Here is a 16,206-nt window from a genome sequence, read left to right as displayed (position 1 = left end):
ATATGGAGGCCTTGGGATTTGTCCATGCAGGGAGTGGGGAGCCTGGTCACAGTGCGCCTAGGACAGGTACACTGTTGTATAGCCATGGCCGTTGTGTGGTTTCTGAACTCTTCTTCATCTCCCAGAGAAGACTTGTTACCCATTAGCACTCACTTCCCATCTGCACAACCTCAGCCCCCAGCACACTAACCTACTTCCTGTCTCCCTAGATTAGCTGGATGTTCTTGCTTCTGGAATAAATGCAGGCATATACTTGGTGGCCCTTCTTGGCTGGTTTCTTTTACAGAGCACATTATCTTAAAGGGTCTGTGACTATTGGAGAGTCATTCCAGTTTATGGCTAAATAGTACTCTCCATAGTTAACCTATTTGTCTGACAGTGGACTTTAGGATGCCATCAGCATTGGCTGTTGTGAATATTGCTAGCATGCACATGTGTGCACACATTCCTGTTTTACCTATTTGCTTATCACCAGATGTGGATTTACTGGGTCACAGGACAGTTCATGCTGTGTTTGCTAGGAAACTGCCTCTTGGATGTTTGAAAGTCTCTTTGGAGACTAACCAGCCTCATATGTGGACAGCTTGTCTCCAGAGCGTTGCCTTCTCAATAGAGTAGAAGCATTTGGTCTTTGCCATCTCATAAGGGACCCAGGTCTGGGAAGGCCACCCTTGGGGAGAACTGCCTTTTGTGGTCTTCCATGTGATGAAGGTCACATCAGGATGAAGAGGCTCTGCCAGTTCCCAGGCTTGGTCGAATCATCGGTGCGCTGTCATTTCTGATTCTGCCTTTGTGGCGTGGTGTGGGCCTCGAGTGGGGGAAGTGCCATGTCCTCTGTGGATGTCATAGAGGTTGTTACTTAAACATAAAAGAAGGAATCAAAATCGGGTCCTAAAACTCTACTGGCGAGTGGAATCTCCTAGGTGTGAGCAGTGGGTGACGCGATCAGAGTTCTTTTTGCAGTATGTGGATTGTTACAGAGTCCATTCAGCAACGTGGAGATGTTCCTTCCCAGGTTTGGGGGTGTGCTGCCGTTATCCCTTTCAGATACGCTTCACCTAAGCAAGCACTTCCCAGGGGAGCATTTCTTCAATCCATTCCCTTCCTCTGTGCAGCTTTGCAGACGTCTCCTTCCCGTAGTAGGACCAGGTTATGATTACGGATAGAGATGGGAAGGAAGAGATGGCCCTGCGCACACAGAGCCTTTTCCTGCTTTCTTCCTGATAGGGCACTCAGCACCCGGGCTCCCAGTGTCCTCACCACTTTCTTTATGGGGAATGCATGCCACCTGCTCTTGAGGAACATGTGCACCGGGTGGCTGGGGCCGCTGGGCCTGTCTCTGTTCAGCTTACCAGAGGAGACCTCATTAGCTCATTTCAAGGGTGGGGGAGGGACATCTGAGCTGAACTGTCCTCACTGCACCACCCTTTCTCTGTTCACTCTCTCTGCAGAGGTTATGCTTCTTTACTCTAGTGAGCTGAAAGCAGGAGGCCCCTACCTCAGCACAAAACAGCCTTGGCCGTGTGTTTGTTTTCACTCCCAGGAATGTGAGGGAGTTTCCAAAACCACCCACTTGCCATGTGGTGCCAGCCTTGCTTCATTCTTACCTGATCCTGTAAAGATGAAGAAATCACTTAGGGGTGCTTGTCCTTCTAGGGTCCCAGGTAGAAAGTAAAGATTGCGTTTCAAAATGAGTCATGCTATAGGACCCATCCATCCCCCCTTTTTTTTTTTTCCTTTTCCTTTTTTATTTTTATTTTTAATTAGTTGTTACTGTGTGTATGTAAGATGCTCAGTGCATTCTGATACGTACCATTGAGAGGTTCACTGTGGCCAAGCAAGTTCGTCCATCTCACGGCATGCCTGAGGAGCTCTGAGGACGTGTGGTAGGAGCTCTAAGCCCACTATCACTTGGGTGTTCCACCCATCCTTTACACTGCCCACTGTAACCACCTGGGACTTTCACAACGCAAGTGCTAAGGATGCCTGCATGTGCTCCTGTCTGCAAAGGGAGGCTGATTGGCCCAGTAGGGGCCTGAGTGTCTGAAGTACTGTAGGCTCTCTGACTGACTCCTGGGTTCAGACAGGCTGCACCTGCAAGTTGAAAGCTTTCCTGGTCGTGTCCTGACTCCAAGGGAAGAGGTCGGCGTAGAAGAGAAAGGTGGGGCCCTCAGGGGAGGATCGTAATGACATTCTGCTGGTTTATAATTGTGGTTCTGTGTATCTAGTCTTTCTTTGAGGCTGGGATGTTCCCCCGGGTTGGTGCTAATGGGACCAGAGTTTGGGACCTTGCTGTGCAGGATGTAGAGGACGACCAGTGGTCATGTGTCACCTCATAAGCAACCTCTTGCCACTAGGACTGTTAGCTTTATTTTTGCAGTAGAGTGGGTCACGTGTAGCCTGTGGTTATGCGTTGTCCCATGAGGTACCTCCCGCTAGGACTGTTAAGCTTTAGTTTTGCAGCAGACTGGGCCCTGTGCCTCACTGAGAAGAGGATTCTGCCCTGAAAAGTCAGTATGTGTGCCATGGTGTCTCCTGCTTGGCACTCCTCTCTCTCGTTCCAGATAGGCCACGTGACACTGAGAAACTTCTGCGTGGCCCATAGCACCACTGAAGGACACAGAACACCCTTCCCCGAAAACACGCACCCAGGGCTTCCCAGTAACAATATTATCTATTCTATCCTGGACTCAGCCCTGCATGTTAACACAGTGCCTGACGATCTTGGCGGGCCCTGTGGGTTATGCACCCCTGCCCATGAGGCCTCCAGTGTCTCCAGATGAAGCACTTGAGGAAGTTGTTCCCTGTCATGGTTGTCCCACTATCATGGTGGCCTTGGTGGGGGTGGCCCGTCCCCCAGCTTGGCCTTCTTTGGCCTCCCTCCCCCCCCCCCCCCACACACTGCCCACACCTGGAATGCTGCCTGGCCTTGGAATGCTGCAGGGCTCTGTCCCCGCTTGTGTTTGCAGTGATTTAGCATCAGCTTCCCAGGCTCTCTGAAGTTCAGTGCCCTCCAGACACCCCTGGTAGTCTCTGCTCCTGCTGTGCTGGACAAGGTCTGTGTGGTCCTGGGCAGTGCTCACAGGCTGTCCTCACATATCAGTGTATTGACTTTGGGAGTATCAGTCGAGGACATAGGAACTCCGGTCTTAAGCTGTGGTCTGGGGTCAGGTGGAAGGCTGGCTCATGCAAGGACAAGAACAGCTGAATGCTCAGAGGAACTGGTAGGGTTAAGGGGCTGTGTGGCAACCTGTCATGCTGCCACAGCAAAGCATGTCACCACATGGTTGTTACCTATACCTCCCCCCTTGGGGAGCCCGGCTGCATGGAGGATTCCTGGGACAAGGCTCGTAGGCATAATTGCAGACAACTATGTTCTGTGCTCACATAGGCCTGAAGCTGCCTCTGATCTGTCCTGGACTCTCTGAGCTTTGTTAAGTACCAGGGGCCAGTTCAAGTTTCCTCTTTACTGGCACAGAACATGTTAGAAGCAGGTGCAGCTCCCCACAACAACTGGGCCCCAGCAGGCTCACTTGGGAAGGAAGCCAAGTGAGCCCCAGCAGATGCAGGTGGGTCTGCCATAGTTATGGGAGAGGCCCTTTGCCTGCAAGTGTTCCCTTATGCTTGATTTTGTCCATGCTTTCTCTTGGCTGTTCTGAAAGTCCAGAAGGGGTTGGTGTGAATATGGGGCTACCCAGAACCCCGAGAAAGCCCCTCCAAGCCAGCACAGCTCCTTTTAATCCACATATCAGACCAGCATCAGGAGTGACAGCCACACCTTAGTGTGTCCACCCTGCTCCCATGACGTCTGTCTGTTTTGTTTTCCTGCCTTTTCTATATTTTACCCCCAGACTTGACTTCTTATAGGAAAATGAAAAGTGAATGTTGTCATGGCCCTTTGTGTGGCATGACTTTTACAGCACTGTTCAGAGAGTGAGTTTCACGAATGTCCTCGTTGATTTATGAAGTATTTTGCCATGCAGATTGCCCGAGCTCATCAGATCAGCTTTGAGATCTGAAGTCGCTTTGGTGCCCATATAATGTAAACCAATGACCTTTGCTGTTTCTGCCTCTGCAGATGTGGAACACCAGCTGCAGAGGGAAAGAGGAGGCTCTGATGCAGCCCCCCAGCCCCCCACCCCCTACCTTCCCACAGCCCCCCTACCCCCAGCCTCCCCCCTGCTCCGCCCCACAGCCTTTGGAGTCTTGCTCAGAGCTGGCAGATATGTAGACCCAGGGACACCCTGAGCAAGGGAAGGACAAAGCAGTGGCTGTGTGTGTGTGCAGGTGACTTTATGTTGGTGCAGAGTGTAACGTAGTGAACACAAATCGTTTATTGCCCTGCAGATGCTCGCACGTTGAGCCTAGACTGGAAAAAGAAACAAACAAGCCATGTGTCTTCCTCACAACATGGTGCTGTTCCCTGGGAAGGGAGAGTTGCGAGCCCATGTTTGACAAAGCATAGGGTGCCAACCAGGTCCCCGCTCACCTCTTCCTCCACGCTCCATCTCCTGCCCTCCTATTGCTCACCCACTCATAGACACCCACGCCTCCCGGGTGGGTGGGCATCAGTGGGGTGGATGTGGGAGCTGAGATCTGCCATGCCTGGGTAGATGGCTGCTCCGCATCTGTCCTCAGTAAGGAAGCTGAGCCCAAATGGAGGCAGCAGTGCAGAGATGTGGTGCTTACTGTTTCAGCCTTCGTAACGAGAGACCACCTGCCTGGCAGGTACCAGACATAGTACATGAAACACCTATAGAAATGTCTCTGCAGCATCCAGCCTCCTTCTAGACCTCTAGATAACTAGTATGAACTAGAAACCTGTGGTTGTGTCTGTGTTTCCTTCCTGGGAACAGCGGCTCTGAGGGGCCCTATTGTGGCGAGAGGTGTCAGGCTGAAGCGGAGGTGTCTGCTGTTTTCTTTGGGGAGTCCCTAGTCCCACGTTGCTTCTGAGGCTGTGGTGTCTGTGTTTGAGGCTCAGGACCTTAGCATACTCACTGTCACGGGGTCATTATAGACCTTAGGGAAGGGAGTGTCAGCACAAGGAACCGGATAGGCTCCCGGCAAGAGGGGGAGCCTTGCACCACACATAACTTCCATAGCCCCTGGAAGTGAGGGTGCCGTGGTTCCTCATCCTGGGAGAAGCTCATTTCTAGGAATGCTCAGCACCCTCCTTCCTGATAGCCGCCCTTAAGTGGGGAGACTTGTGGTACCCAGGAGTGTGGGCCTGCAGAAGTGAGATGGGGGTGCTGAACCTCCCCTCCAGGGCTGAGAGCACCGAGCCTTGTCTGTCACGCATGTGCAGGCAGAGGCTGTGTCAGGGCGGAGGTTAGTGTATGAATGTGTGCGAGTGTGTGCGAGGCTGCACACGTGCAAGTGACTGGGTGCATGAGTGTGAGGTATAAGAGCGTATGCATGTGGCTATGTCTGAGGGACCACATGTAAAAACAGGGGAGACAGTGTGTGACTGAGTGGCAGGCAGTGTGTTGGTAGGAGATTGGGTGTTTACGCATGCGTCAGCGTGTATACCGTGTAAAGTAAGACACGGAACATCTGAGAGGGAGTGCTGTGTCTGTGATGGTGAGTGTGGGAGTGTAACATGAGCCTGTGCATGACAAGAACTGAAAGCCAGTGAGTGTGTAAGAGACTGTGTCCATCTCCGTGGATGCTCCTTGGACCACACCACCCCATCCTTGGGAATTCTCTCTTCTGCTTTCACCTCACATTGGGACAGCTGCCAGTGGGGTCTGTGTTGTAGATGCTACTGAGGCAGAGTGGAGACAAAGCTGAGGGCTCGTTCTGGCTCTGTATGTGGCCTCAGGCCTAGGCTTAAGCTCTGCTCTCTCACTGTGCTTTCGAAGCTGCCTGAGGCCTGTTGTGGAACCTAACTTCTGAGTTACCTTGCCTGAAAAATAGAAAGAACAGGCTCTTCGTTGGAACTGTCATATCTACCTACTGTCTCTGGACACTTAAAGAAGCACAGACACCCATTCATTCGGTGTTGCGCCTTGTGTCACCTGTAGGGGATGTCACCTTAGGATGGTAGAGAAGGCCACCTGCACTTGGGTTCCTGTGTGGGCTCCTCCGAGAGGAGGAAATGTTTTTTGGTTAACGCCAAAGTTTATGAAGATAAGCAGAAGTGAGTGCAGCAGAGCCCTGCAGAGGAGAGAGAAAAAAAGCAGAAGGTTTGTTTTTCCAAAAGGGAATCTAGGTCTCGTTGTCTTTGATTTTAGAAGGTAAAACAGGGCTGGGCATGGTGGCGCACTCCTTTAATCCCAGCACTTGGGAGGCAGAGGCAGGCAGATCGCTGTGAGTTCAAGGCCAGCCTGGTCTACAAAGTGAGACCAGGACAGCCAAGGCTACACAGAGAGACCCTGTCTCAGAAAAAAAAAAAAAAAAGAAGAAGAAGAAGAAGAAGAAAGAAAGAAAGAAAGGGGAGGGGGAATGTTTTAAGTATGCTATAATTTTTTTTAATATTTAAAATTTATATTTTAAAAGCTTTAATAAAATGGAGACATTCATAGAAAATATGAGCCTTTGCCTGAAATTCCACATCCCAGAGATTGGCCTTTGAATAGTTTGGTACCATTTTATTCTTTCTTTGGTACCCTAAAGCATTTGACGTTGCACCTATGACGTGATGCTAGGTTATGTACTGATGTGCTGTGTGATGCAGAGCAACCGCCCAGCTCTAAAACTCTTCTGTTCCTCACCACTGTGATGAAAGGATTGTGGATCTTCCTACGTGAAAAAAGTCACCCTGGGCACACAGTGCTGTCTCTCTGATCTGTCTTCTTTGTCACCGTTGTAGGGGCAGATGCAGGGCACCTTCGCTCTTACTGGGGGTGTTGCCATGTCATGTGGCTGGTGCGCTCCCCCTCCCCCCTCCCTCCTCCTCCATCCATCCATCCCTCCTTCCCTCCCTCCCCCCTGCCTTGCTCTTCCTGCTGTTTCCGGACTTCCCATTCCCAGGGCTGCCTGTCTCCCTGAGACTGAGGCTTGGTGAGCTTGTATGGAGCCTCCTCCCTGTGCAGCAGGCATGTTGCCGACTGGCCATCTCTCCAGCCCCTATTTATTTACTGTTTTGAGATAGTGTCTCAACACTCCAGTTCAGACTGACCTTGAACCCACAGTGGTCCTGCCTCATGCAATCACAGGCATGCCCCCAACATACTTGTAGGGATTCTGTGTTTTTTGCTTATGCCTGGACTGTCAGCCAGATCCTAATTTGGTATGAAAAGACAACATTGTGGCTTGAAACGTTATCACCTTTGTAGGTTGCTGCAGGTTTCCCCCTATTGTCCCATTTTAAGAATTCCTTGGAAGAAAGTTTAAAAAGCTAAGAGACCAGCTCAGGCATATTATTTCTCACCAACAAGAAGATGATGATCAGCGTTGGCTAAGAGCAGGGACCATGAACGTCTGGGTCAGCAGTAAATGCCTATGGAGTTTCTGGCAGAGAGTGCATTGGGGCATGGAATGTTCACTCTTTGTATCTGGTGTGGGTTTTTTGTTTGTTTGTTTGTTTGTTTTTTGCCTCCGTGTGAAGATTCAGTTTGTCACGGTAGAACCACATGCCTGGGTCATTGCAAATGCTAATCTTCTCAGTGTGCACACCAGGCCCCAGGGCTGGATCTTAGCTGTCTGTCTGAACTCAAGCTTAGTAGCACGCTCCTGTCCTGGTACTATGGGCTGAGTCCCGGTACCTTGTCTTTTCTGGATGGGGTGCTCTGACTTATCTCTGGGCTCTGGATGCCCTCAGGGTTGTAGCCTGCACGTAGCAGGCTGTGTGGAGTGGCTGACTAGTGATGGCATTGTCTGCAAATAGTTTAAGATGGGTTTTATCAGTGGTCTGTAGACTTGCTGCTCTAAGGTTAATACCCAGAAGCCCATTTGATTTTTCTCCTTGCTGGTTCTTCAGGTGATGAGTCCATTGGGGGACGGCTCCGGAAGCGGAGTCTCGGACAGTATGACAACGATGCTGGGAGCCAGGTGTCCTTCTCTAAGTGTGGATGGGGAAAGGCCGGAATGGACCCAGCCCCAAGCCTGGGGTCATTTTCTTCTCCTGCAGACATCAAAGAGGTATGTGCTGGCCCTGTCCCCATCTCCACTCAACCCTCCTTGTTCTCCTACCCTTGTGCTCAGGGAAATGGCTGTGCCACGTCCTTGCACAAGGTCCCCATTCGCTGTGACCTCTCTGTCCTCGACTGTCCTTCTTGTCTGATAGACATGGTTCTTAAGTGACAGACAGGGGTTCTGATTGGGAACACATGTCAGAAGGCCTATGTGGGGTCCACACAATCCCTAGATAGGGCTAGACAGAGGGTACATTGCGTGGGCCGTTGAAGCCACAGTGCTCTGATCTGTAGAATGGACGTGAAGTGCAAAGCGTACAGGCGGGTTGTGAGGGTTAGGAAGCATGGGCCTGGCGGTAGCAGGACCCTGCAGATGGACAGCACAGCCAGCGCAAATGCAGACCTTCTTCTGGTCTGCCACATTAGGTCCCAAATCCTCCGTGCAGATGATGACCCTGAGGGAGATGTAATTAAAGCATCTCGTCAGAATGTGACAGGCCACCCCCCCCCAAATAATTAACCTCAATTATACATTTGTTTCTTAAGTTGAAAAGTTGGAGCCTTGAGAACAGGCAGAAAGAAAAGACAGCTCATCGTCCTAACTCTTATCAACATATGTTGTTGATATCTGAGATAATTTCTTCCGAAGTTTGCTCTGTGTTTTGTGTGCGACTTCCTGTATATTTTCACTTATCTGTGACAACAATGTAGTTAAGGATTCCTGGGTTCCTTCAAGTCTCCCTCACCCTGTCTCCTGGCTGTCCAGCATCGTAGTAAGATGACGGTCGCTGGCCTCCTCCTCTCTGTACTCCAGCTTTGGCGATAGTCTTTCCCACAGTGGGGATGCCAGTTTCTTCCTCCTGGCCCTACTCTCAGATGTGGGTTCTGTCCCCAGACCATCTTGAGGGACCACATCTGTGTGGAAGGGACCTTTGTGGGATTCCTTAATTTTATCCTCTCCCTCCATGCCAATTTCAGACGATGATCACTGCATATCCCCCTGACCTCGATATGGTGGATGGCAGGATTTCCAACAAGGAGTCCATGTGTCTGACCCCAGCATTCCCCGTGTCTCCAGAAACACCATATGGTAAGAAAGAATTACAACTGGCTGGGTCTAACTCAGCACCAGAAGGTGGAGTGTAATGGTACCCTTTGTTGTACTTTTCTTTTCCAGTGAAAGCATCCCCACGCTACCCTCCATTCAGCCCACCTGAGCCCCAGCTGAGCAGCCCAGCCAGTTTGTGCAAAGGAGGACGCGGTAAGAACCCTTGGCTGTGGCAGCCATGAGTGATATACCCTTGGCTGTTTCTACCCAGGCATCTTTTGATGCAAAAATTGTTGTTCCGTTTAGATCTCATCTCAACCCTTGGGCAAGGACGTGTCTTGCTAGGGCTTGGGATGTTGGCTGTAAATCCACTGACTGGGAGTTGAGTAGCAGGAAGGCCATGGCAGGCTTCCTGGCATTTGTAGGGACATTCAGGTTTGCTACTCAATACATGGCAGTTAGCCATCAGCTCAGCATAGGTGCTTAGCATCCTGGTGAGATTCCCCCATTCAGCAAGGGCTTTGAAGGAGGCGTGTTCTCCGCTTCACTAAGAAAATGGGTTTCAGCAGAGAGCAGGGTGTCTGCATGCACCCTACTACACGGTCATCGCTGTCTGCTGTTGTGGGTGACCCAGCTCCTAGCCTAGACACACCTAGTCTTCCTCTCCCTAAATACTTGATGCTTTCTCTTGTTTTCTACAATGAAACCTGGAGACCTTCCGTATTTTTGCACCACAGGGAGAGAGCGCCAACAACCCAGTGAGCTTCTCAGTGTCTCTTCCAGGTAGACGTTACCTATGTTTCTTGGGATCTCAGGATGGGCCGAGCATAAGCAGATGGAGAGAAGCCCATACATATATATATTTGTTTTGCTCATTTAATTTTCATATTGTAGTCTTTTGTTTGCTATTCCCTGAGAATGCAGGCAATCTCAGCGTCCTTGCGTCCTAATCCCTGACTTGACCGGGCATCTTCCACAGGCATCTCAGTCCATCAGAGGTCCAAAGAAACATCCTAGCCCGCGCCAGCTCTTCCTTAGTGCCTGACTCATGGTAGCCTCTCTATCTAGACTGGGGCAGTCTCTCCGGTTAGCAGCAGGGCCTTGAAGACATATACTTTGGTTCCGGGGCTACTCTGTCTGCCTTGCCTTGGGGGAGTTTGCAGTTGGAGCGGCCACAGGCTGCCTTTGCTTCTTCTGTGTTGTTTTCTGAGAGTGTTCACTCACCTGCCCTGTCAAGGCTTCCTCTCCCCAGGCTGCTGCTACTCTCCTCGTCTTCAAGCTGCTCTTTGTCCAGCAGGTCATGGTACAATTGGGTTTTGTTTTGTTTTGCTTTGCTTTGTTGTTCAATTGACTTATGTAACCCAAGCTCCAGATTCTGAGCTCTCAAGAGCCTGCTCCTAGACAGCTTCTCAATCTTAAAACAAGCAAAGTGTCCACACTGTGGATGTCAGCTTCCTTCAGGGTCCATTGCTAGACTTTTTGTGGAACACAAAGCTCACATCTGAGTACAGGTTTTTGCTGCCATGGTCTGTGCTCTGGGAGAACCATGGATGGTTTCCACCTTCAGTGGATTGAGTGAGCCAGAGGCTTAGAGATCAGCAGTGGCCAGCACAGACACAGAGTGCTCATTCAGTGCCCCAGGGACCAACCCCTTGAAGGTGTGGCCTCCAGGGTCAGACTGACATCCCAGGCAAACTTCCCAAACCCTGTGAAGCCATCCCTTCCCCACTCTCAGCGAACCCCATGTGCATTTTAAAGCCACCTTTCTCTGTGAATTAGATTCTTGATGTAGCATCTTTTCTATTCTGGGGAGGGCAAGTAGGTGACTCCATGCATGGCTATAATCAGCATTTCTTGGGAATGGAAAGTTTTCATTGACTTGTATTTAAATCCTGCCCCTTGGCAGATACCAAAGGGACACCACTGGGCACTAGTTTGGAGCACAAGAGCAGATGCTATCGTAGCCAGTGAGACTGCCGAGCTCAGCCCTAATGCGGCGATGTCAGCTGGGTCCTAGCACCACAGAGCAGAGTGCAGTGGCGGAGGGGGTGGAAGGTCAAGGTGGATGGAAAATTACTACAGGAGACTCAGGTATGGGGCTTCCTGCTGAAGGTAGTCTGGCTGGATTCCTGCTAAGCGAAGATGAAGACCTCGAGCTTAGACGTTAAAGCCGAGAGGCGGGAAGCTTGGTCAGACACTCAGTGTGGTTGGATATCAGAAGTGGGATCTTTGAGCAGAATTATTGCTAAAGACGAGAACGGATGTGGGAAGGAGGGTCTTCGTGCCAGTCTCAAGCCTGGGTTGGCTCTGAAGGCAGCCCTTTCCTGCGCTCAGGGCTTACATATTCCCATGTGTCTCGTCCCTCCAGATCCTCTCACACTCAGTCTATATGGCTCCTGAGTCAGATGTTTCTAGAGACAGCCAGCTCCTTGCTGTAAGCATGCTGCACCCAGCCAACCCAGAAACAAGCCACCCTCTAGCAAAGAGTTAAACAGTAGGCAGAGAGCAAACCACAGCATCCTTGGGACCTGCTAGCTGTTGAATAAATTGAAGAAGCCAATTTAGAGCAGCTAGAGAGATGGGTCATGGCTAAAGAGAACTGATTGCTCTTGAAGAAGACGACCGTGTTCTGTCCCCAGCACCCACACAGTGGCTCACAACCACCTTTGGCTTCAGTTCTAGGGAAAATGATGCCTTCTTCTGACCTCTGACCTCTATGGGCTCCTGCACAGTGTGATACACATACATTCATTCAGGCATACCCACATACACATGAGAATAAAAAAAGAAAAACAAAGGGAGGAGGAGAAGAGGAAGAAGGAGGAGGAAGAAGAGGAAGAGGAGGAGGAGGAGGAGAAGAAGAAGAAGAAGAAGAAGAAGAAACCTCATTGTATTTTCTGTCTAGCTATCTGGAAGGCTTTTCAACCTGTTAGGGTCTAGCAGGCTCTGTCAGACCCTCATCTCTTAGAAGTGCCCATTTGGCCTTTGGGGTGTCTTTCAGCGAACGCAGAGGACTGGGTAGCTGAGGCTGCTATTGTTGGATGGTACCTGTCCTGTCAGTCATTTTCTTTCAGGCACACACACCCTAGCTCTGTCACTTTCTTACTGGGTGGACCCAGGGAGGTCTCCAGCACTGCAGGGTTTATCTGTCCCAGCACAGCACAGCCCACACATGCGGCCACATGCAGTTCCTGGGAGCGCTTACGAGCATGGGTGGGTAGTTCAGGTGCCTGACTTAGACCCAAAACTGAATCAGCGAGGTTGTAAGACCAGAACACAAACAGCAGAGGAAGGGGTGATGCTGTAAATAATGGAAGACCCATGGTCACAACTGTTGTCGACAGCACAGAGGGTCCTAGTCTGCCTTCTGTTATCATCTACTGTTGTGGCCCAGGAAGTTCATAGTGAACAGAAATTTGCCTCACAGATCAGGAATCTGGGAAGCCTAAGATCAGGGGACTGGGAGAGTGTCTTCATGGGTCCCAGCAGAGCAGAAGGCATCACATGGGGAGTGGGGAGATAAATAGAGGGGTCTGAGCTCTCCTGCTTAGAAGGAACCTATGCCTGAGATTGGTGCTACTGCCACTTTCATGAGGACAGAGTCCATGTGCCTAGGCCTTTCCTTCTGAGATCCTCTGGCTGCCACACTGGTGTTAATCTTCTAACACGTGCACCGTAGGTAGGGGCCATGTTTCACACCATCGCAGAGCACATGAGTTGTGGGGACAGAGAAACTCCTTGGGCTTCTCTTGGCCAAGGAAGCTTGCTCTCCTCACACAAGGCCCTTCTTGGCTTTCACAGAAGCATCTACTCCAGGGGAGTAAGGGCTCTTTCAGTACTGATGCATAGTAAGTGCTGCTGCTGGCTTCTCCCAGGAGCTTGTGATGACATGAAGGGTGGTGGGCAGGCACAGGAGACGGCAGAGCAGCTATAGGCACCGGGAAAGAAGCCACGGCCAGCATCTGGGCAACTGTCCGCGGCCCTGTGAGCATCCTTGCCTGGCTGACATGAGACCCTGAACTTGGGGAGGATGGTGACCAAACAGCCAGCGTGAGCCTAGAGTGCAGCTGTCTGCTGCTGCCTTGTCACACCAGCCAAGCTGTACCCCCGAAACATAAGTGATCATAATGGAACCCATAAATGTCTTAGGGTTCCAGATGTGGGCCTTTTTAGAAGAATTTACTCAAACTTCGTTTAATGTTAACATTTATATAGGTGGAAGAAAAAAATGTGTGAAGTATAAGATGGAAAACAGCCTGCAGTTCTTAGATGGTCCTTAGCCTTGATATTATCAAAATAAATGAAATGAAAACCACGGTGAAATGTTTCATGTTAAAAAAAAAAAAAAAGTTGTGTTCTTGACATAACTTACCTTTGTAACTGCTCCAAATTAGCTTGAAAAAGAAAAAGAAAAATTCACGTATCACAGCCACTTTAAAGTGAAAGTTCAGTCATTTAGCACATGTACAATGTCTTAAAACCACTGCTCCTCTGTCGTTCCAGAACATTCTTGTCACATAACAATTTTTTACAATTATTATTTAGAGAACATTTGAGGACTTCAGGCTGACTAATGGCCAATGTTTGTTTACTTCAGGGGAATGCTTTTATAAATTTGCAATTTCTATTTTGTGTTTGGCATAGTGATATGAGGGCTGGTTTGGGGCTTTGTGAAGGGTTGGAGGTTGGGCCCATTTGTTTGTTTACTGCCTCTGTAGAGAATAAGAGCATCCAAGGACTCCTCATTAGTTAGTATTCAGGCTAACTAGTTAGTATGTGAGCTAATTAGTTAGGATTCAGGCTAATTAGTTAGGATTCAGGTGAGCTGAGTTTGGTGGAATTTCCGAGGGCAGGAATGGATGGTGTTTGTTGGAGGAGGAAGAAGAGAGTCTGAGAGTATTTGGGAAAGACGCAGAAAGTGAGAGAGAAAATGAGGGGGGCTCTCGATTGATCTTATTTGGAAACAGTGTTTTATTTTTGCTTAGAAATATAGTGGGGGACTAGAGAAATGGCTCAACAGTTAGGAGCCCTAGCTGCTCTTCCGGATGACCCAGGTTCAATTCTTAGCGCCCACATGGTGGCTCGCAACTGCCTACAACTCCACTTCTGGGGATCCCGCACTCTTCTGGCCTCCTCTGTCATTGCATACAGTGGTGCACAGACATACACGCAGGCAAAACACACATACACATAAAATAAAAATAAAGGAGAACTTGGGGAGGGTTTGGAATGAGGAAGGGGAGAATGATACAATTATACTACAATCTCAAAGGTAAACATTAAAAACATAATTCTTTTAAAAAATATTTTATTAATTTATTCATATTACATCTCAATTGCTAGCCCATCCCTTGTGTCCTCCCATTCCTCCCTCCCTCCCATTTTCCCCTTAGTCCCCTCCCCTATGACTGTGACTGACGGGGACCTCCTCCCCCTGTATATGCTCATAGGGTATCAAGTCTCTTCTTGGTAGCCTGTTATCCTTCCCCTGAGACATAATTCTTTTTAAACTTGGCATCTTTAAGGCTTGACATGTTATAAAATGCTCCAGCCAGCTTTCTCTTTGCTTTTTATACCCAACTCCTTTTCTGCTTGAATGTTTATAAGTAGATAAGGATTTCTTTTTTACAGAGCACCTAGAAGCACACACACTTTGTAAACACAGGTGACATTTGTGGCATACCTCGATGGCTTTTGAATCTACTGAACTTAAAAAGTGAATGCACACTTCTGCGTATTTACATTTAGGTGCATATACCGTGAGAGTGTGTGGGAGTGTATATGCCTCTCTGTGTGGGAGGCATATACTGTCGGTGCAGATGCCTGTGATACACTCAGCACACCAACGTGCGCCAAAGAATGTGGCCTGGGAGTCGTGAGCCCCAGCCCAGGGTGTGGACTAGTAAATTCCCAGCAGCCTTTCTTCTCCTCACTCCAAATAAAGAATGTGAAAAGGAAAGAAAAAAAAAAAAAAAAGAAAGTGGACTGCTTGTAAATACTCTAAAAGTAAACATCACGGACAGGTTCATGGAGGTCAGAGTCCAGTGCTGCCCTGTGAATGTGCTGCTGGAAGGACATGGATTTGCTAGCGTGGAATGCAGCTCAGTACACACAAGCGGCTGACATCCCTTGCTGACACCTCATCCACTGGGCAGCCAACTTGCTCGGAACCTTGTAAACAAATCAGGGTGCATCTTTCGACTGGCTTGGTAATGGGTAAGGGGGGGATCTTTGCTTTCTGATCATACGTATCAGCTCATTTCATTGTCCGGGCCTGTGGGCTGTTCTTCAAGACACCATGTAAAGGCCATTCAGGCATGCTGCCAACAGGATTTTTTTTTTTTTTTTTTTCCCCTCTGATCATGATTCTCAGCCCCCAGGATGGCTCTGGGGCATGGTGACAGAGGCCCTGCTGTCTGTGATCCTGTATGACCTCTTAAAACGTCGTTTAAACAAAAAAGAATAAGTGGCCTATGTATGGGATCAGGGATGCTGTCTTAAGAGATGAAGGTCTATTTCACCTTCTATCTGCGAGAATGTCCCCAATTTTTGTCATGGAGTTGAATTTCTTAATTCAAAATGCACTCCCAGAATCCCATATTGCTATCTACAGCGTGCTTGTCCTCAGGCTAGACAATAAATAGGGTTAGAGCTCGGCCTGTGCCAGGTGTGGAAGCCAAAATCCATTGCAGACTCTGAACCAGGAAGGCGCCTAAGTGCAGACAGCTTGGAGGGCAGTATGCAGGACAAGCAGAGGACATTTTTTATTTAACACATTTTTATTGAAAGATAAAATAATTCATATTACATCTCATTTTCTATCCCATCCCATACATCCTCCCATTCCTCCCTCCCTCCCACTTTCACCCCAATCCCCATTCCCTATGACTGTGACCAAGGGGGACCTCCTCCCCCTGAATATGGTGCTAGGGTATCAAGTCTCTTCTTGGTGGTCTGCTATCCTTCCTCTGAGTGCCATTGGGCCTCCCCAACAAAGGGACATGGCCAAATATGGGGCATGTGAAAGTCAGTCCCCAGTCTCCACTTAACTGTGAAGAATGTTCTGTCCCTTGGTTAGATCTG

At 49.4% G+C, this 16,206-nt stretch overlaps 1 protein-coding gene across 1 annotated transcript in view; it reads left to right on the top strand.

Moving 5' to 3' along the window:
• Positions 1–16,206, top strand: part of Tns3 (tensin 3) — a 201,301-nt gene that overhangs the window by 143,482 nt on the left and 41,613 nt on the right. Inside the window, exons 18-20 of the mRNA XM_051165076.1 lie at positions 7,922–8,082; positions 9,054–9,165; positions 9,253–9,336. Of these exons, the coding sequence (XP_051021033.1) occupies positions 7,922–8,082; positions 9,054–9,165; positions 9,253–9,336 (357 nt within the window). The remainder of the gene's footprint in view (positions 1–7,921; positions 8,083–9,053; positions 9,166–9,252; positions 9,337–16,206) is intronic.

This window comes from Acomys russatus, chromosome 22, assembly GCF_903995435.1.
Source record: "Acomys russatus chromosome 22, mAcoRus1.1, whole genome shotgun sequence".
Lineage (NCBI taxonomy): Eukaryota > Metazoa > Chordata > Mammalia > Rodentia > Muridae > Acomys > Acomys russatus.
Note: the sequence above shows the minus strand (reverse complement) of the source record. Positions and strands in the feature narration are given on the sequence as shown.